The sequence below is a fragment of the Ovis aries genome, chromosome 1 (genome assembly GCF_016772045.2).
Source record: "Ovis aries strain OAR_USU_Benz2616 breed Rambouillet chromosome 1, ARS-UI_Ramb_v3.0, whole genome shotgun sequence".
NCBI classification, from domain to species: Eukaryota; Metazoa; Chordata; class Mammalia; order Artiodactyla; family Bovidae; genus Ovis; species Ovis aries.
In genome coordinates this window covers 187,925,943-187,946,488 of record NC_056054.1, presented here as the reverse complement: position 1 = coordinate 187,946,488, position 20,546 = coordinate 187,925,943, and the positions used below count along the sequence as shown (strand labels likewise).

The 20,546-nt window shown below is 38.5% G+C and overlaps 1 protein-coding gene across 5 annotated transcripts in view; it reads left to right on the top strand.

Moving 5' to 3' along the window:
* Positions 1-20,546, top strand: part of HSPBAP1 (HSPB1 associated protein 1) — a 55,986-nt gene that overhangs the window by 19,338 nt on the left and 16,102 nt on the right. For all 5 annotated transcript variants that reach the window (XM_042232232.1, XM_012095766.4, XM_012095761.4 and 2 more), the window contains one exon: positions 12,842-13,023. In XM_042232232.1, coding sequence (XP_042088166.1) covers positions 12,842-13,023 — 182 coding nt within the window. The remainder of the gene's footprint in view (positions 1-12,841; positions 13,024-20,546) is intronic.

The following is a 20,546-nucleotide window of genomic DNA, read 5'->3' as shown; positions in this document are numbered from 1 at the left end:
TGGAACTATTATTATTCTGTTTTACAGAAGAACTAACAGTAATTTGACGTTTTAAAGTTAGTACTCATGCAGGAAAGAAAAAGGGAAGCAGAAAGTCTCTTAGAAAGATAATCTGGTCTTTGGACAAAATTCATATAAAATCCACCACTTAAAAGTACACAATTCAGTGCTTTTAGCATCTTCATAATTTTGTGCGATTACCACCACTATCTAATTCCAGAACATTTTCATCACACTGCAGAGAAATCTGGTTCCCACTGGTGGTCACTCCTCATTCACACCCTTCTCCACCCCTGGCAACCACTAATCTACTTTCCTGTTTTTATAGATTTGCCTATTCTGGACATATAAAAATGGAATCATGTGGTTGTGGCCTTTTGTGTCTAGCTTTTTTTCATGTAGCATGTTTTTAAAATTCACCCATGTTGTAGCATGTATTTGTATTTTCTTTTTATTGCTGAATAATGGGCTGGAGGAAGCACAAGCTGGAATCAAAATTGCCGGGAGAAATATCAATAACCTCAGATATGCGGATGACACCACCCTTATGGCAGAAAGTGAAGAACTCAAGAGCCTCTTGATGAAAGTGAAAGAGGAGAGTGAAAAAGTTGGCTTGAAGCTCAACATTCAGAAAAAAAGATCATGGCAACCGGTCCCATCACTTCATGGCAAATAGATGGGGAAACAGTGGCTGACTTTATTTTTGGGGGCTCCAAAATCACTGCAGATGATGATTGCAGCCATGAAATTAAAAGACGCTTACTCTTTGGAAGGAAAGTTATGACCAACCTAGACAGCATATTCAAAAGCAGAGACATTACTTTGCCAACAAAGGTCTGTCTACTCAGAGCTATGGTTTTCCCAGTAGTCATGTATGGATGTGAGAGTTGGACTATAAAGAAAGCTGGGCACCAAAGAATTGATGCTTTTGAACTGTGATGTTGAAGAAGACTCTTGAGAGTCCCTTGGACTGCAAGGAGATCCTAAAGGAGATCAGTCCTGGGTGTTCATTGGAAGGACTGATGCTAAAGCTGAAACTCCAATACTTTGGCCACCTGATGGGAAGAGCTGACTCATTGGGAAAGACCCTGATGCTGGGAAAAATTGAGGGCAGGAGAAGAAGGGGACGACGGAGGATGAGACAGTTGGATGGCATCACTGACTTGATGGACATGGATTTGGATGGACTCTGGGATTTGGTGATGAACAAGGAGGCCTGGCATGCTGTGGTTCATGGGGTCGCAAAGAGTCGGACACTGAATAATGGACACTGAGCAACTGAACTGAGCTGAATATTCCATTATGGATAAACAGTGTCAGTCCATTCATCAGCTGATGGATGTTTGGGTTATTTCCACTTTTTGACTGTTATGAATAATGCTACTATGAACATTTATGTACAAGTTTTTGTGTGGACATATGTTTTCACTTCTCTTGGGTTAAACCTAGAAGTGTAACTGCCCAGTCATACAGCAGCTATGTTTAACTTTTGAGGAACTGCCAAACTGTTTTCCAAAACAGCTGAACCGTTTTACATTCCCACCCCAGTGTGTGAATGGTCTAGTTTCTCTCCATCCTTGCCAATACTTATTTCATTTTTCATTCTGGCTATCTAGAGTGTGTTAAGTTTTATCTCATTATAGCTTGATGCATTTCCCTAATGACTAACGTTGTTGAGCATCTTCCTATGGTCTTATTGACCATTTGTATATCTGATTTGGAGAAATGACTATTCAAGTCCTCTGCTTGTTTTCTAATTGAGATGGTTTTTGTTTTTATGTGGTTTTGTTTGCAAAACAAACAAAATCTTTTTGTTCAGTGGTAAAAGAGACCTTCATATATTCTGAATATTAACTCTTTATCAACTATATGACATGCAGATATTTTCTCATGTAGGTTAATAATTTGTTCTTTTTAAGTTATTTCTTTGTGTATAAATACACTACTTCCACAAGCACTTTTGGGTAGTGTTGTAAGAGAGCTGATTCTAGTTGGCTCGTGTGGGTTCAAGTTTTGCTTTGAGCAATTCAAAGTTAAATGTGTTCATATTCATTAAACATTTAGAATAGTGTCTGGCACATAGTAAATGCTCAACAAATGTTATTTTAAAATAGAAATAACTTAAAAAATATACCTTCCTCGTTTTAGAGAGCACTGGAAAAATGGGAAGACCCAGAGAAAATTAAAAAGACTTATTCCTGTTACCAAGAGGCAATCTCTGATTACATTGTGATGTATATTCAATGCAAGCCTTTTTATATTTTAAAAATAAAGTTGTATAAATTTTAACAACCTGCTTTTTTTCTTAACATATTCTGAGTAGCTTCTTTTGACATTAAATATGACTTTTAAATGGCTACCTACTCTTCCATTGTACGCTAGTATCATTGTTGTTATTGTTGTTGTTTAGTTGCTAAGTTGTGTTCAACTCTCTTGCAACCCCAGGGAGTGTAGCCCGCCAGGCTGAGACTTCCAAGGCAAGAATACTGGAGTGGGTTGCCGTTTCCTCCTCCAGGGGATCTTCCTGACCCAGGGATCGAACCCATGTCTCTTTGTCTCCCGCATTGACAGGTGGATTCTTTACCGTGAGCCACCAGGGAAACTCTGATAGTATCAGAGTTTTAATTTAGTTTTAAAATTCTAATTTGATTAGATTGCTTAGAGGTTTTAATTTATAAATAAGACTGTAGTGAACATGTTTGAAAGTAAATCTTGCCCAAATTTCTGATTATTTTCCTAGGAGAATGACTGGGCCAAAGGGTATGAGCATTATCACCAGGAGCAGCACTATCCATGGAGCTGCTTACACCAGAAACCTCTGAGCCATGCTGATGGCCTCTCCCAGTGGTGTCTGGTGACTCAGTGACTCCATCCTAAGCATCCGGCATCTCCCTGCTTCTCACTCCATGACCATCCTCCAGTTGGGATTACCCTGCTGTCCCTCACCTCCAAGGTTGCAGTAGCCTCATGCCTAGTCCCTCTTCACCTGCTCTCCTCTCGCCCCAGCCATTCCTCATAATGAAACCAGAGACAGTTTTAAAAAAAAGAAAAATCTCATTTTCTTTATCTGTTTAGAACCCTTAGATAGCGTCCTATTACCCTTCGGCTAAAGACCAACATTTTTATTAATGGTATAAAAAGCTCTGTTTGCCTCCTCTTTCTGAGCTTGGGGCAGATAAGCTTTTAAGATTTTCGTGTTTCCAGAGATTTGTTTCTTCTTACTTCAGGGCCTTTGCATATACAGTCTAGTGATTCTTCTCTCTTCTCCCACTTTCCCTTACCCCAGCTTTACCTAGTTGGTTCCACTGCTTCCTTCAGATCTCAGCTCAGAGGTCATCTTCCCATGGCAGTCTTTCTGACCACATTCTCCTTCCCTCACCCCCCAAATCAGATATGACTACCGAGTTATCTCGGACCACCTTGTGTTTCTTAGTAACACTTAGCGCAGCTCTGATCACATGGTTAATTGTGTAAGCAGTTAGCAGTTTAAAGTCTCTCTTTGCCTCAAGAAGGTCCCTCGTGAGAGCCAGGGCCATGTCTCATCATTGGCTGAACACCTAATATCTGGATAGTCAGACACCTGTGAAGTGAAAGAATAAAAGACCTTTAATACCTGAGGCCAAGTGCTTTGCAGAAGGGTGGTTTACATTTACTCTCCTTTCAGAACGTACAAGTGTTTGTCCCCTCCTTTGCCCTGACAGAAATTTATGTTTTTTAAAAAATACCTTGTTGATAGGTGAAAGATGAGTGCCTCATAACTTTAATTAACATTTCTTTGTTGATGTTGTTGAACGTATGTTCATGTTTATTAATAGTTTGTATTTTGTCTGGTAATTTTTCTTTCAGTTATCCTTATTAGGGTTTTAGGTTTTGGGTTTTCTTTTTAATAAATAAATTACTTATATTTAAAGAATACTGTGTTTGTTACTAATGTACTAATTTCCCAGTTTATTATTTGCCTTTTTATTTTGCTTCATATCTTTATAATAAGATCAAATAATATTTAATTAATATTTTTATTCTTACTTTATTTAGAAATTCCTTCTGTATCCTGACAATAGTAAATGTTCTAATATTTTCTTTTAATAGCTTGATTACCTTTTCACATTTTACTCTTTATCCATTCCATATTTATTTTGGTATGTTGTGTTCACTGACTTTTCCAAATAGTTAAGTTGGTAATAGTATCTTTATTGTAGTACCATTTACTGAATAATTCCATCTTTTCCTACCAACTTTGAAACTACCTTTATTATATTGCTATAGTCTTATATATTTCAGCATCTCTTTTTGGACCACATACTGAACTATCAGTTTTGGGGCCAGTAAAACACTTGCTAAAAACTATTTTTTACAGCTGGTATGTATTTTAATATTTGAAAGAACAACTCATCTTCCCCAGTCACTCTTCTGTCTCAGCATTTTACTGGATACTGGTGATGCAGTGGTTAAGAATTAACCTGCCAGTGCAGGAGACACAGACTCAATCCCTGGGGCAGGCAGATTCCACTGGAGAAGGAAATGGCAACCTACTCCAGGATTCTTGCCTGGAGAATTCCCTTAGACAGAGAAGCCTGGCGGGAACAGTCTGTGGGATCACAGAGTTGGATGTGAGTAAGTTCGCATGCATGCATATGCGCAGTTGAACTTTATTCCTCTAAATGAGACTTAAACAGTGTTCAGTTCAGTTCACTTGATCAATCATGTCCGACTCTTTGCGACCCTATGGACTGCAGCACGCCAGGCCTCCCTGTCCATCACCAGCTCCTAAAGTTTACTCAAACTCATGTCCATTGAATTGGTGATGCCATCTAACCATCTCATCCTCCGTTGTCCCCTTCTTCTCTCGCCTTCAATCTTTCCCAGCATCAGGGTCTTTTCAAAAGAGTCAGTTCTTTGCATCAGGTGGCCAAAGTTTTGGAGTCTCAGCCTCAGCATCAGTCCTTCCAGTGAACACCCAGGACTGATTTCCTTTAGGATGGACTAGTTGGATCTCCTTGCAGTCCAAGGGACTCTCGAGAGTCTCTCCAACACCACAGTTTAAAAGCATCAATTCTTCTGGCTCAGCTTTCTTTATAGTCCAACTCTCACATTCATACATGACTACTGGGAAAACCATAGCTCTGAGTAGACAGACCTTTGTTGGCAAAGTAATGTCTCTGCTTTTGAATATGCTGTCTAGGTTGGTCATAACTTTTCTTCCAAGGAGTAAGCTTCTTTTTATTTCATGGCTGCAGTCACCATCTGCAGTGATTTTGGAGCCCCCCAAAATAAAGTGTCTCACTGTTTCCATTGTTTTCCTATTTACCATGAGTGATGGGACTGGATGCCATGATCTTAGTTTTCTGAATGTTGAGTTTTAGCCAACTTTTTCACTCTCCTCTTTCATTTTCATCAAGAGGCTCTTTAGTTTTTCTTTGCTTTCTGCCCTAAGGGTGGTGCCATCTGCATATCTGAGGTTATTGATATTTCTCCTGGCAATCTTGATTCCAGCTTATCCTTCCTCCAGCCCAGCATTTCTCATGATGTACTCTGCATATAAGTTAAATAAACAGGGTGACTATATACAGCCTTGACGTACTCCTTTCCTGTTTTGGAACCAGTCTGTTTTTCCATATCTGTTTCTAACTATTGCTTCTTGACCTGCATACAGATTTCTCAAGAGGCAGGTGAGGTGGTCTGGTATTCCCCTCTCTTGAAGAATTTTCCACAGTTTGTTGTAATCCGCACAGTCAAAGGCTTTGGCATAGTTAATAAAGCAGAAGTAGATATTTTTCTGGAACGCTCTTGCTTTTTCAGTGATCCAACCAATGTTGGCAATTTGATTTCTGGTTCCTCTGCCTTTTCTAAATCCTGCTTGAACATCTGGAAGTTCATGGTTCACGTACTGTTGAGGCCTGGCTTGGAGAATTTTGAGCATTATTTCACTAGCGTGTGAGATGAGTGCAATTGTGTGGTAGTTTGAGCATTCTTTGGCATTGCCTTTCTTTGGGATTGGAATGAAAACTGTGGCCACTGCTGAGTTTTCCAAATTTGCTGGCATGTTGAGTGCAGTGCTTTCACAGCATCATCTTTTCACTTTTAGTAAACAGTGTATTTACATGAAACAAGACATGTTGCCGGCCTTCAAGCCATCAATCATTGCAGCTACCTCCCCCCTCCATAATGGTGCTCCCTCAGGGGCATTAAGAATGGAGAAAAACCAGATCTTGGTCCCAAATAGTTAAGATGCATATCAAATAATTTTTTTTGTAATTAGCTTAATCTTTTGAATGTTTAATTGCCTTTTTTCCCCTCCTCCCCACAAAAATTCCTATATATCCCAGCTCCTCCCTTACCTCTTTGAAACAGTTCCTCAGAGCTATTTTAGCAGCTGTTTCCTAAGCTGTATTCCTCAGTAAGATCCTCCGAATAAAACATAACTCACAACTTTTAGGTCATGTGGTTTTTTTCTCCTTCAGTCAACAAGATTTTTTTTTAATATTTATTTATTTAGCTGCACCAGGTCTTACTTATGGCATGCAAGAACTTTAGTTGCAGCACATGAGATCTAGTTCTCTGGACCAGGGATTGAACCCAGGCCCTGGCATTGGGGTCATGGAGTCTTAGTCACTGACTTAACAGGGAAGTCTCCAGTCAAAAGGATTTAAATGAAAATTCTTGAAGTACTATGAATTACATAATTTGAAATGATCTACCATGTGACAGTACTGTACCATCCTACAGAGGAACATGAAATCTTTGCTTATTAAGTTTTTTTTTTTTAATCTCACTAAAAAGATTTGGGTAAAAAAAATTTTCTTACAAGTCTACAAATTTCTTAAAATATGAATTTTTTATAGCTGTTAGGAAGGAAATATTTTTGCCTATTCTGTTTTTCTAACTGTGATTGGTACACAAATAAATGCCATTTATTTTTTGTATTTTTTAATCTTTAATAGTGTACATAGTTTTTTATCTTAATAGTGTACATAGTTTTTTAGTTTATTTTTGTGGGCTTTTTAGGAAGACAACTATTTGATCTTACAAGCAATGATAAGTTTTTTACCTTTCTATTGAGCATATTTATTTCTGTTTTAGGTCTTGGTTAGAAATTTTTTAGAATGCTTGAAATAATAGTGTTGACAGCTAGCATATTTGATTGTAATGTATCTCAGTTTATTTTAGGAAGCAGATTGTGACATCACATTGCTCTTTGAAGCCATTTTGGATTGAATTAATTTGCCAACATATATTCTCAGTGACAACACTAAAACTTAGCTGGCAATAATTTGCCAAGCAGATGTATAAACAAGCCTAAACATTTGTAGATAGGGAGTGGAGTAATGATCAGAAGTCATACTTGGTACCCACGTTCCAAATGTTTCTTGCTGTGAGATGATGAAGTCTTAAAAAAATGGAAGAATACTTGTTTCGGTGCTATGCACAAAAATACTTTAGGACTCCCTTTATAAGAATTAAAGCTTAACTTTTACACTGTTTCCAAATCCTAAAAGCATTTGAGCTGCTTCTTACCTAAAATTTTGATAGTAAGTAGGATGAAAGTTTCAGCTGCCTGAAATATTAAAGAACAATAACAATCAAATTAGAAAAGAACAATTCCATTGCACAGAATAAACTAAGAAAAACAACTGTACTACCCAGAAAGAAATCGTCATGACAACAGAATGAAAACCGTTCCTTTGGTGCTACTAATACCAACAAGGAGTAAAAAGATTCTATTTTGAAATCACTATGTAAATAAAAGAGTCTGTCAGTTTTGCTCGTTCCATTCATTGTAGTTTTCCCTGACATTAACGATTCTCTGTTACTGTCTTTCCCTGTAACAGTTCTTTCCCTGACAGTAACAGTGCAATTTTTACACTTTTAGGTTTTCATTTTTTTAAGTATAGAACTTGCTGTGACAAAATGATGAGGCTGCAACACAAATGTGCATATGAAAACTGGTCATAACTGAAAAGTCCTCCTCAGTCTACCCCAGAGGCAGGTGGCTCGAGTAATGGCTTTAGTATTCAGCTGGATTTGTTGGACTGAATTCTGTGAAGTGAAAACTCACAAAACAGTGGAAGGTCTTCAGGCTCACATTGGAGCTTAATGAAACAATTTAGAAATGATTCCAGCACCATGTAGTTTTCTTGTTTGTTTGGTTTTTTTAAGTGTTTTCCAAAGCTGTTATGGTAAATTCTTGATGATGATGTTGATGATTAAGAGCTCATATATATTGATGGGTTACTGTGTACTAGCCACTGTTCTAAATGTTCCTCAAAAATGATCAAATTTAAACAGTTCTTATATATCCTGGTTTTTAGATAAATGTTCCCTAGTAAAGTTTTCTTGCTTTTCAAAGTCAAGTGACAAATTGATGAAATAGGTGAATTAGGGGTGACACATACCCTCCCCTCTATTATTTCTCTGCAGTTCTGAGGCTTTAGGATAAAGAAATGAGGAAAGGTAATTGAGATAATCTTGAACCATTTGGGAGGAAATGGAAGGAAAAGATAAAAGCTCTTTGAATACGCTTTTCTTCCTAGTACTAATTCAGCTAGTTTTTAGGTGCCCCAAGTTATGGATTGATGAAGAGTCAGATATGACTTAGCAACTAAACAAGTAAATGTATAAATAAATAGTAGGACATTACTAGTACTTGTGCCTATGGCAACCTACTCCAGGATTCTTGCTTGAAAAATCCCATTAACAGAGAAACCTGGTGGGCAAAGTCCATGGGGTCGCAAAGTTGGAAACGACTGAGCGACTAAGCACAGTACTAGTAATAGTAGTGCCTAGCTTTTACTAAGTATCTGTCATGTGTCAAGCACTGTGCTGATTGAATTATATGTGTTAGGTCTACATTCCCTCTTGAAAGAATGTCATGCTTTGCAAAATAGATTGTCATCAGATTACTTGAATATTAACATTCCAATGTACATTTAGAGTATTCTGCTAACTGCAAAAGAGAAATTATTTCATCACTATTTAGAATAATAATTCTTGTGTAAAACAGTTCTACCTGTAGGAACAAACCACTCTGGACAGACAGCAGACTATCCTTCAAGTTTTCCTGATCAACCCTCATCTCCGGTCTTTGCCTTCTCCTAGGTTGGCTGTGGCACAGAATTTTGCATCTAATTATACGATGCCTCATATTCCCTGTTATTCTGGTTAAAGTTTTCTTTTTGTCTAAATATATTCTAAATTCAAGAGTATTATCCATTTCTTTTATGTTCCTGGAAACCTGAACACAATACTAGTCATAAATTAGGTACTTAATAAATGATTCTGAAATAAATGAGTTAATGAATAAATAAACAGACTTTAAATTGCCATTCTCCACTGAATGGACAGATTCTAAGGAGCTCTATATAATAAATGTACAGTATAAAGTCAAAAGTTTTCAGAAGACAGTGTTGCCATTTTTTTTTTTTTTAATCTGCAGAAGTAGTTCTCAAACTTTTTAGACTCAGGATTCTTTTATACTTAAAATAATTGAGGGGACTTTCCACTAACTAAAATTCTGTGCTTCCAGTGCAGGGGGCCTGGGTTCCATCCCTGGTCAGGGAACTAGATCCCACATGCCACAACTAAGACCCAGCACAGCCAAATTAAATAAATAAAAAACTATTGAGTACCCCAGTGAGTGAGCTTTGGTTGATGTAAGTTGTATCTCATGATAGTTACCATTCAGTTCAGTTCAGTTGCTCAGTCGTGTCCTACTCTTTGTGGCCCCATAGACTTGCAGCATGCCAGGCCTCCCTGTCCATCACCAACTCCCGGAGTTCACTCAGATTCATGTCCATTGAGTTGGTGATGCCATCCAACCATCTCATCCTCTGTCATCCCCTTCTTCTCTTGCCTTTAATCTTTCCCAGCATCAGGAAACTTGAACACAATACTAATTACAAATTAGGTACTTAGTAAATGATTCTGAAATAAATGAGTTAATGAATAAATAAACAGACTTTAAATTACTATTACTAATTAAAACTAAGATATGTCTACTTAAAGAAAAATGCTCAATGTGATACTTGTGAGTTTAAGTTTTATTTGGTGTCTTAATTCCTTAAAAGCTCAGTTGTTAAAGAATCCAACTGCAATGCAGGAGACCCCAGTTTGATTCCTGGGTTGGGAAGATCGCTGGAGAAGGGAAAGGCTACCCACTCCAGTATTCTGGCCTGGAGAATTCCATGGACTGGACACGACTGAGCAACTTTCACTTTCTTTCAATGAGAACTTTAGCACAGGAGAAAGCCTCTTAGGACCTCTGAGAAAACTGCTCCAAAGGGTAGGGAAGAAGCCTGTATATATATATGAATTTGGCCTAGGGAACATGTGGAGTCAAGCAGACATCTTGGTAGTCTCAAACAACCAATATATAAAGTTAATGATTTTAGTGCTTTTCTTTAGGAAGATCCAAGGATCTGGTCATTGAAGTTCTTCCCAAGATATACATCTAACTATCCAAGAGGCCTGCTCATCCAAAGCACAGAGCACCCTGTTATGGTCTTAATTTCTTCTATCTGAACCACAGAGTGCTTCATCCTGTTATGGTCTTGGTTTTCTCTGAGAGTGCACTGTTAGTCAGTGACTGCAGTGGGTTCCCACTTAATCCTTGTAGAACTGGTTGGTGAGCAGTTCTCTTTGTTTTTGTTTACAGATATTAAAATCATTATATCCTTATCATAAGGCATATGGCAGGGTACTATGCACACTGTTATTAACACTATCTATGGCTTCAACCCAAAGAATGGATATGTGTATATCCATAAATATTATTTTCTTGGACACCTAAAACTAACAAGATTGTAAATCAATGATACTCCATTTTTTAATTTTTTAAAAATACAGAATATATTCAATATAATAACCTTGCAAAAAAACCTAAAGCTATGCTTGGAACAATTCATGGCCTGCAGTGAATACAAATAATACTGTTACCTTCTTTGGTTTCTAGTAAGGATGGAACAAAAGTTGAATAGTGCTGTGGATGGAGGATGGTGAGTGACAAATGCTGTAAGGCAAAATGCTAACAGCTCTGCCTTGAGAGTTTTATTTCCCCAATGTATATGTGGAAAAATATTTTCCTTGGAATAGCAAATGCAGATTCTTCAGTGTATACAAATATGTTTCTGACCACAATGATCCACAACAGTCTTATGCAAGTATCACTCCAAGAACAGAAAACTTTGTGAAAGATTTCCAACTAGAAAAGGGCAATACATATAGTTGCAAGTAGAGGTTACTACTTTACAGAAGAAAAACCACCTAAGGTGCATGCCTTTGTCCTTAAATTGACATTAGAATAAACTTGTTGTTAATACAGTGGGATATCACCACCCACTCACACATATTATTGCATACATACACGGAGGTGCACACACATATCCATTATATTGTTTTTTCTTCAATCTATTTTGAAATAGGATGTGGTAATTCCAGTTTTCTAAAAGGACCACAGCAATATTTCTGGACCTACATGCTCCTCCAGGAACGTGCCATTCCCTATAATGACTTGAAATCTATTTCCCCTTCCCTTGATTCTGTGTAGACGTTTAAGACTTTGTGATAAAGAAAATTGGATAGAAGAGATACTGTGTAACTCTGAGTCCAAGTCTTAAAAGACTCATGGCAATTGCCTGACTCTCTTTTCTCTCTCTTTCTCTCTGGCATAAACACAAAATATTTGGATAATTTCTCCCTCTGCCTTTGGAGTCTTTCACTTAAAGCTGCAGGACTCTGGAACAGAGAAAGAAGGTATACTTGTATCCAGTCCAAATCCTTGACATGCAAAATCCATAATCATAATAAATGGTTGCTTTATACCAAAAAAAAAATAAAAAATAAAAAAATATAAGAATATAAGCACATATTCTACTAAGCACATACAGCTAGTCACACATGCTGCTGTGACTAGCTGTCACAGCAGTGACATCAACGCATGCCATAGCCCCTCGAAAACTCCATTGTATTCCTGTGAGAGAATAAGCGTGAGAAGGACAAATACTGTCGTAGTATTATTATAAAAATAGTTCAGACCTCACAGCTCCCTGAAAAGGTCTTGGAGAATTGATAAAGTATTCCTCTGGATCACTGCATCAGGCAATAGAAAGAGTAGTCTTTAAAGATTAAATTTGTGTTTTTTACTTTTAAATTTAATCATGAATATTGTTAAGTGTTATTCAGTTCAGTTCAGTTGCTCAGTCGTGTCCGACTCTTTTCAACCGCATGAATCGCAGCACGCCAGGCCTCCCTGTCCATCACCATCTCCTGAAGTTCACTGAGACTCACGTCCATCAAGTCAGTGATGCCATCCAGCTGTCTCATCCTCTGTCGTCCCCTTCTCCTCCTGCCCCCAATCCCTCCCAGCATCAGAGTCTTTTCCAATGAGTCAACTCTTCGCATGAGGTGGCCACAGTACTGGAGTTTCAGCTTTAGCATTATTCCTTCCAAAGAACACCCAGGGCTGATCTCCTTGCAGTCCAAGGGACTCTCAAGAGTCTTCTCCGATACCACAGTTCAAAAGCATCAGTTCTTCGGCGCTCAGCTTTGTTTACAGTCCAACTCTCACATCCATACATGACCACTGGAAAAACCATAGCCTTGACTAGACAGACCTTTGTTGGCAAAGTAATGTCTCTGCTTTTGAATATGCTGTCTAGATTGGTCATAACTTCTCTTCCAAGGATAAGTGTTATAGATCGTTCTAATTATTTAGCAAGTACATAATTAATTTCTAATTAATGTTAAATAGTAATTTCTTGGTTGAAATGATCTTCATTTGAAAAAGCAACAATATTTAGAAACTGTGTTCTATATGCATTTAAAGTTGGGTTCTTTTCCGTTGCAGCTCCTCAGTTTGAAACCGCATGTAATTATGTAGAAGCTACACTTGAAGAGTTTCTTTCCTGGAACTGTGACCAGTCTAGTATTTCCGGAGCATTTAGAGACTATGATCATTCCAAATTCTGGGCTTATGCTGACTATAAATATTTTGTCAGTTTATTTGAAGACAAGACAGATATTTTCCAGGTAAGTCAGTATATATCTTTTAGTCATGGTATAGTTTGTTCTTGAAAAAGTTCACAAATTAGAACCTTCAAGGTACCCTTTTCCTCACTGTCTTTTTCTCTCAAAAGTCACTGTGAGTCTTGCGTATTCTGTCCACTCACGCCCAAAGATTCACTCAAAGGAAGTGTAATGTTTGGCCCACCAAGGTGAACAGCCCTCTTACTGTTTTCCTAGTTGCCAGACTTCCTGCACAGTCTCTCCTTTGCCTTTTAAATAGCACCTGAATCAGTTTGGAGTATATCAGAAACATAGATTGTGTATACAACTTCATTTCCTCTTGACCTTCATCTAAGTTCTTACTCTGTCAGGCAGGCAGATGGAGGTACAAAACTGGTTACGTGAAGAAGCATTCAAGCATTCCTAGGATCCTGGAAACCCTCCTGGCTACTGCTGCCTGCTCTCATTGCTCGGAGGTGGGGGCTGTTTAATGCAGGTTTCTGGCCTGAGGCAGAAAGTGCTGGGCTCCCGAAGATTCACTGGAGAAGTCCCACAGAAGTGTGCAGGCAGGAGTAAGAATGCGGAAGTCCTTTGCCATGTGTTGACATAACCGACAGCAGTTTGCATACTGCAGTATCCTCTTTTCAAAACGCTTTCTACCTCAAACTGCCAGTTCGTTTTGTGGGGTGATTTTGCAAACTCCCTGCTCTAGGCTCTGTCTTAGGCACATGGGCCAGGAATGGAAGTCGTCCCAGGAAGCTGTTTGAATGACTCTGCCTTGCCCACCATCAAGTCAAGGTTCTGGAGTCCTTCATCCCGCCCTTTCGGGATGTATTTTGCCATCACAGCAGGCTGTTTACACCTCCCCACCCCTACCCCCTGCTCTCGCCTGTCACCACCACACACACTCTGGACTCTCCTCTCATACAGGCTGATAGTCCTTGGACTCTTGAGTCATTTTGCATTGAGCTGACATTTTTCTGTTTCACTTTGAGTCAAGGTTTGGATGCTGGTGTTTACACAGTTATTATAATACGGCAGTTAGTAATACTTTATATCTTTTCTTTGTTAACATTTTAAATATTTTCTTATAATAAATTATCGTTTTTGTAAAAGAAAGGAAAATGTGTCACTTGGCTCCTAATTGTTAGCTGAAGATACTTTTTTTTCTTACAACCATGAAAGTAATTCATTGGTTTTGAAAACATTCAGTAGATGCTTTCTGAATCCAGTCTGTATCAATGTACTATTTACTCATTTTTAAATGATAATTTTGAGGTAATACTTTAATAACCTTAATTGTGATTACTATATGGAACTTTAATCCTAGACCTTTCAGAAATCATAGTTAACTTTTAGAGTGTTTTATTACATCTCTCATATCCTAGCCCACCCTGCATATTAGACTAGTATTTTCTAAGTCTATTATTTATTTTGGGCTGCGCTGGGTCTTCGTTGCTTTGCATGGGCTTTCTCTAGCTGTCCTGAGCATGGGCTGCTCTTCATGCAGTGTTCGGGCTTCTCATTGTGGTGGCTTCTCTTGTTGCAGCGCGTAGGCTCTAGATGTGTGGGCTTCAGTAGCTAGAGCACTCAGGCTCAGTAGTTGTGACTTGTGGTCTCTAGGCGCTGGCTCAGTAGTTGTGGCACACAGGCTTTGCAGCTTCAGAGCATGTGGGATCTTCCCAGATCAGTGATCAAACCCATGTCCCCTGCATTAGGAGGTGGTTCTTATCTACTATGCCACTGGGAAAGTCCTAGACTAGTATTTTATTATTCTATATTTCAGGTAAAACATAAGAATAATAACATTTATCAATACTTGGTCAGTTTTCATTCCATTCCCAAAGGAAGTCAGTGCCAAAGAATGTTCAAACTACTGCACACAGTTGCAAAGTAATCCTAGCAAAGTAATCCTCAAAATTTTCCAAACTAGGCTTCAACAGTACGTGAACCAAGAACTTCCACATGTTCAAGCTGGATTTAGAAAAGGCAAAGGAACCAGAGATCAAATTGCCAACATCTGTTGGATCATAGAAAAAGCAAGGGAATTCCAGAAAAACATCTGCTTCATTGACTATGCTAAAGCCTCTGGCTGTGTAGATCACAGTAAACTTTGGAAAATTTTTAAAGAGATGAGAACACCAGACCACCTTACCTGCCTCCTGCAAAACCTGTATGCAGGTCAAGAAGCAACAGTTAGAACTGGATATGGAACAACAGACTGGTTCAAAATTGGGAAATGAGAATATCAAGGCTCTATACCGTCACCCCACTTATTTAATGTCTATGCAGAGTACATCATGTGAAATGCCAGGCTGGATGAAGCACAAGCTGGAATCAAGATTGCCAGGAGGAATGTCAATAACCTCAGATATGGCAGAAAGCAAAGAGGAACTAAAGGGCCTCTTGATGAGTAAAAAAGCTGGCTTAAAACTGAACATTCAAAAGCTAAGATCATGGCATCTGGTCCCATTATTTTATGGCAAATAGATGGGAAATAGTGGAAACAGTGACAGACTTAATTTCTTGAGCTCCAAAATGACTGCAGATGGTGACTGCAGCCATGAAATTAAAAGATGTTTGCTTATTTGAAGAAAAGCTATGACCAACCTAGACAGCATATTAAAAAGCAGAGACATTATTTTCCCACAAAAGTCTGTATAGTCAAAGCTATGGATTTTCCAGTAGTCACGTATGGCTGTGAGAGCTGGACAGTAAAAAAGGCTGAGCCCTGAAGAACTGATGCTTCCGAACTGTGGTGTGGAAGAATACTCTTGAGAGTCCCTTGGACTGCCAGGAGATCAAACCAGTCAATCCTAAAGGAAATCAGCCCTGAATATTCAGTGGGAGGACTGATGCTGAAATTCCAATACTTTGGCCACCTGATGGAAAGAGCCAACTCATTGGAAAAGACCCTGATGCTAGGAAAGATTGAAGGCAGGAGGAGAAGGGGACAACAGAGCACAAGATGGTTGGATGACATCACCAACTCAGCGGACATGAGTTTGAGCAGGCTTCGGGAGATGATGAAGGACAGGGAAGCCTGGCATGCTGCATTCCATGGGGTGGCAAAGAGTCGGGCACAACTGAACAGCAACAGCAAAGTGCTTTACCTTTGTAGTCCTCACGATAAACCTATGATTTAATAATATCCCTGTTTTAAGAAGAATGAGGCACCAAGAGGTTAAGTAAACCTTTTTTTGAAATTGTACAGCTAAGAAAAGAATAACCTAAGCAGTCTGCCCCCCAGGCTTCAACTGCTGCTCTGTATGCCTGCAGAAGGCTCGGATGCATTACTCCATAGCTAGGATGAAGGCCTTCTGTCTGTGCTGAATCTTGTCTCACTCTGCCTTGGGTGAGTCTCTAACCTGACCCCATCAGTTCTGTCTCAGCCCAGGCATGGCAGCACTGTGCAGACGTGTCCTTTCCTTAAGTGTGGGTATAAAGGATAGCCTTTTGGTAATGTGCTGGAATTCTATTTGAGCCCTTATACAATCTGATATTTGTAGCTGAATGAGTTTTCTGTCAGCTCACATTATGGTGATTAATTCTCTGGATTAGAACAGGCAAATCTGCTATAAACAGTCAAGTCATTAAGATTATATCATTTTTTTATCTCAGTTTTCTGAGCACAAAGTCTTATATTTAAGATAGCTAAGTCGTGTTACTTTTACCACTATAATTCAGTCACTAAATCTGACTACTTTTGTTTCAGGCTTTCTTCCATCTGTCTTAAAATGGTGGGTAAACATTAAAATGGATAAATTTTTAAATGTTTATTTAAAATAAACTCATTGTATGTGAATATAAATGACATTTTAATGAAAATAATTATATTCACCAATATTTCAGTGTTAGGAGAGTAGTCGGACACAGCTAAGCACCAGAGTTGAATAGAAGAAAGCGGATTTTTTCTATCTGCGTCATTCAGTCTGTTGCGATTTGTTGGTTTGTTTGAAGTGTATGAAGAATATCTGGTTTCACATACATATGCAGCTGAAAAAGAGAGGAGCATTTTGGCAACCTTTCTAGATAATTGTGGACTTTTTTTTTAATACTCCACCAAATTTGAGTTGTTTCTGCCTCTAACGAGTAGTCTCTTAAAGGTTCATTAGTTACAATAATCTGAACCCGTAATCAATGAACCCTTCATAGTAAAATCCATTGGTCTATCTTGCATGGAATGGATCTTCAATAGTGGTGTACTGCATTGTATAGGTCTTCCAAATGTTGATGCATTTTTACTTAACTTCATTATTTCAAAAAGTGACATTTGTAAATAGCATCACCGTTCTTATCAGAAAAGTCTTTTGAGTTTTAGGAAGCTTTCTAGCTCATGTGTTTCCAGATACAAGTTTCCAAGATCATTTTTATTCTGTTCAGAATATTTTCTAATTTCCCTTGTGATGTTTTTCTTTGACTTATGGATTACTTAGAAGTGTAATGTTTATTTTGCAAATACTTGGGGATTTCCAGCTGTCTTTCTGTTATTCATTTCTAATTTAATTCCATTGTGTTCAGAGAACATACTTTGATGATTTTAGTCCTTTTAAATTTGTTTTACAGCCCAGAATATAGTCAATCTTGATAAATGTCCCACGTGCACTTGACAGTAATGTATATTCTGCTGTTTTTGCTTTATGACTGTCAATTAAGTTGATTGTTTGTGTCTCCTGTATCTTTACTGATTCCCTGTATGCTTGTTTTACCCATTATATAGAGATAGATATGGAAATTTCTCAACTCTAGTTGTATATTTGTTTCTTTTTCGTTTTAGGTTGGTCAGTTTTTGTTTTGTGTATTTTGTAACTAGTAACAGTTTAGGTTCATACACATTTAGGATTACTGTTTCCTCCGAAATGTGATGATCCTCTCTTTTCTGAGTTCTTCCTTTTTCTGATGTCTGAAATCTACTTTGTTTAGTTTGCCTTTGGATAGTGTTAATATAAAAAAGGGGTACTTGCACTATGAACCCATTTATATAAAATTGTATATGTGCTAAGTTGCTTCGGTCGTATCTGACTCTGAGACGCTATGAACTGTAGCCCTCCAAGCTCCTCTATCATGAGATTCTCCAGCAAGATTACTAGAGTGGGTTGCCATGCCCTTCTGCAGGGGATCTTCACAGTCCAGGGATCGAATCCATATCGCTTAGTGGCGTGCATTGGCAGGCAGGTTCTTTACAATTTATAGTGACAGAAAATAGATCTAAGAAGGAAGGGTAGAGAGAGGTTACAAAAGGTTATAGGAAAACTTTTGGACATGACCAAAATGTTTGTCATCCTGATTGTAGTGATTGTTTTTCAGGTGTATATGTAGGTGAAAATTCATAAAGTTATACACTTTAAATATTCACTGTTTTTTGCACATCGATTATACTTCAATAAGGCTGTTTTAAAAAATGCAGTGCTACTAGTACTGTTTGGTTCCACAGCTTGACAACACTTTTATCACCATTGTTTTTGTGCCTTCAATGCAAATGTCAACATAGTGAAATAAAAAAATACCTCACAGATCACCTGAAATGGTCTCAGGGGTCCCCAAGAGGTCTGTGAACCATTTTAAGAATCTCTGCATTGTCCCTTCTGAAATTACTCTCTACTCTTCTAGTTCTGACTCCTCCTCTAATTAATTCTAAAATAGTTTCTTATGAAAATATTGAAATTATATTCACAACCATTTCATGACTTGAAATTGAAAGTGAAAGTTGCTCAGCCGTGTCTGACTCTTTGTGACCCCCATGGTCTATACAGTCATGTATAGACTGTATTCCATTCTGGCCTTGGAATTCTCCAGGCCAGAATACTGGAGTACATAGCCTTTCCCTTCTCCAGGGGATCTTCCCAATCCAGGGATTGAACCCAGGTCTCCCGCACAGTAGCAGAAGCTGCTCTTAACCAGCTGAGCCACAAGGGAAGCAACTTTAAATTGTGTAAGGGAAATAGCATTGAAGACTCTCCCCAGGGTAACTGACACAGCCTGTCTCCTCTGCATCTCCTTGCAGTGCTGGACCACAATCTGTGCTCTCTTGTCTTCTGGCCTTTGCTCATGCTTTTCTCAATTTCTGCCTATTAGTATTTAACTTCTTAGGGCCTGGCTCAGATTCACCCTCGGCTCAGAAGCCTTCTCAGCCACTTGTACTTACATCCATTTGTCCCTTGCCTTCATCCCTGTATGTTTTATTTGGATTGTTATTTAAATAGTGCTTAACATAGAATGCTTGTATCTTGTTCCCCTAACAGCATTGTAAACTCTTTGGAAACAGTATAAATTTTTATTCCTCTAGACTGCTAACATAGTGCTGAATATATAATGAATATTTGAATGATTATATAAGTATGTTTTTTCCTAGTCTTACCATTTTTTGTTTTACTGTTTCTTTGGTCTTTATGACCTTTCACAGAATGTTTTAACTTAGACCCCAAGTTCACCTTCATCCAGTTCTCTGTGGCTTCTAGTTAATCAATTGTAGCATTTGTCAATCTTGATAAGAAATTCGTAGCTGTCTTCAGCCTTATAACTAGTTTTATAAGTATTTACTTATAGCCTCTACTTATTCTTATTCCATGATAAATATATAATATTTATATACTGATAAATACACTGGCAAAAATGTTGGTATTGTTGGAAAATATCCTATAGCCTTAAAGGTGGCCAAAAATTATGATTTTGACACTTAACTGACTCTCATTTGGCACATAAAATTGGTCTAATTTTTTTAGCTATACATCATATCATTGACTGATCTAAGCAATACATTTTTTGGAACATTTTATTCTCTACTTTGCAAGGAATTTGTGACAGTAACAAAATTTCTTTGACTCATTGGGTAAGAATGGCAGATGTTACATTTTATAACCATCTAAGCATCTGCCTGCAATGTGGGAGACCTGAGTTCAATCCCTGGGTCGGGAAGATCCCCTGGAGAAGGAAATGGCAACCCACTCCAGTATTCTTGCCTGGAGAATCCCATGGACGGAGGAGCCTGGTGGGCTACAGTCCACTGGGTCGCAAAGAGTCGGACACGACTGAGCGACTTCACTTTCATAAGTATCATTGTAATTGAAGCTATTGTGGACTTCCTTGGTGGCTCAGTAGTAAAGAATCCACTTGCCAATGCAAGGGACACGGGTTGGATCCCTGGTCTGGGAAGACCAGACCCCTGGAGAAGGAAATGGCACCCACTCCAGTATTTTTGCCTGGGAAATCCCATGGACAGAGGAGCATGGCAGGCTAGAGTCCATGGGCTTACAAAAAGCCAGACACAACTTAGTGACTGAACAACAGCAACAATTGAAGCTATTAAGAATCAACATATAGCAAAGGGATTTGCCCCAAGAACATTTCCCAGGTAGATTCCATTTTATGTTGTGATTCAGATCGACTGTGGAGAGTCAGGAGCCTTGTTAAGTCACCAGGACACAGAATCTCAACATGCAACACACGGAAGATTAGTTCTAGCCTGTCTTGGGCTTCGTAACATAGTTAATGAGAGTATGTTGAAATTGAGCCAGGTGGTTTAGTAATATTCAAAGGGGCTTGATGGT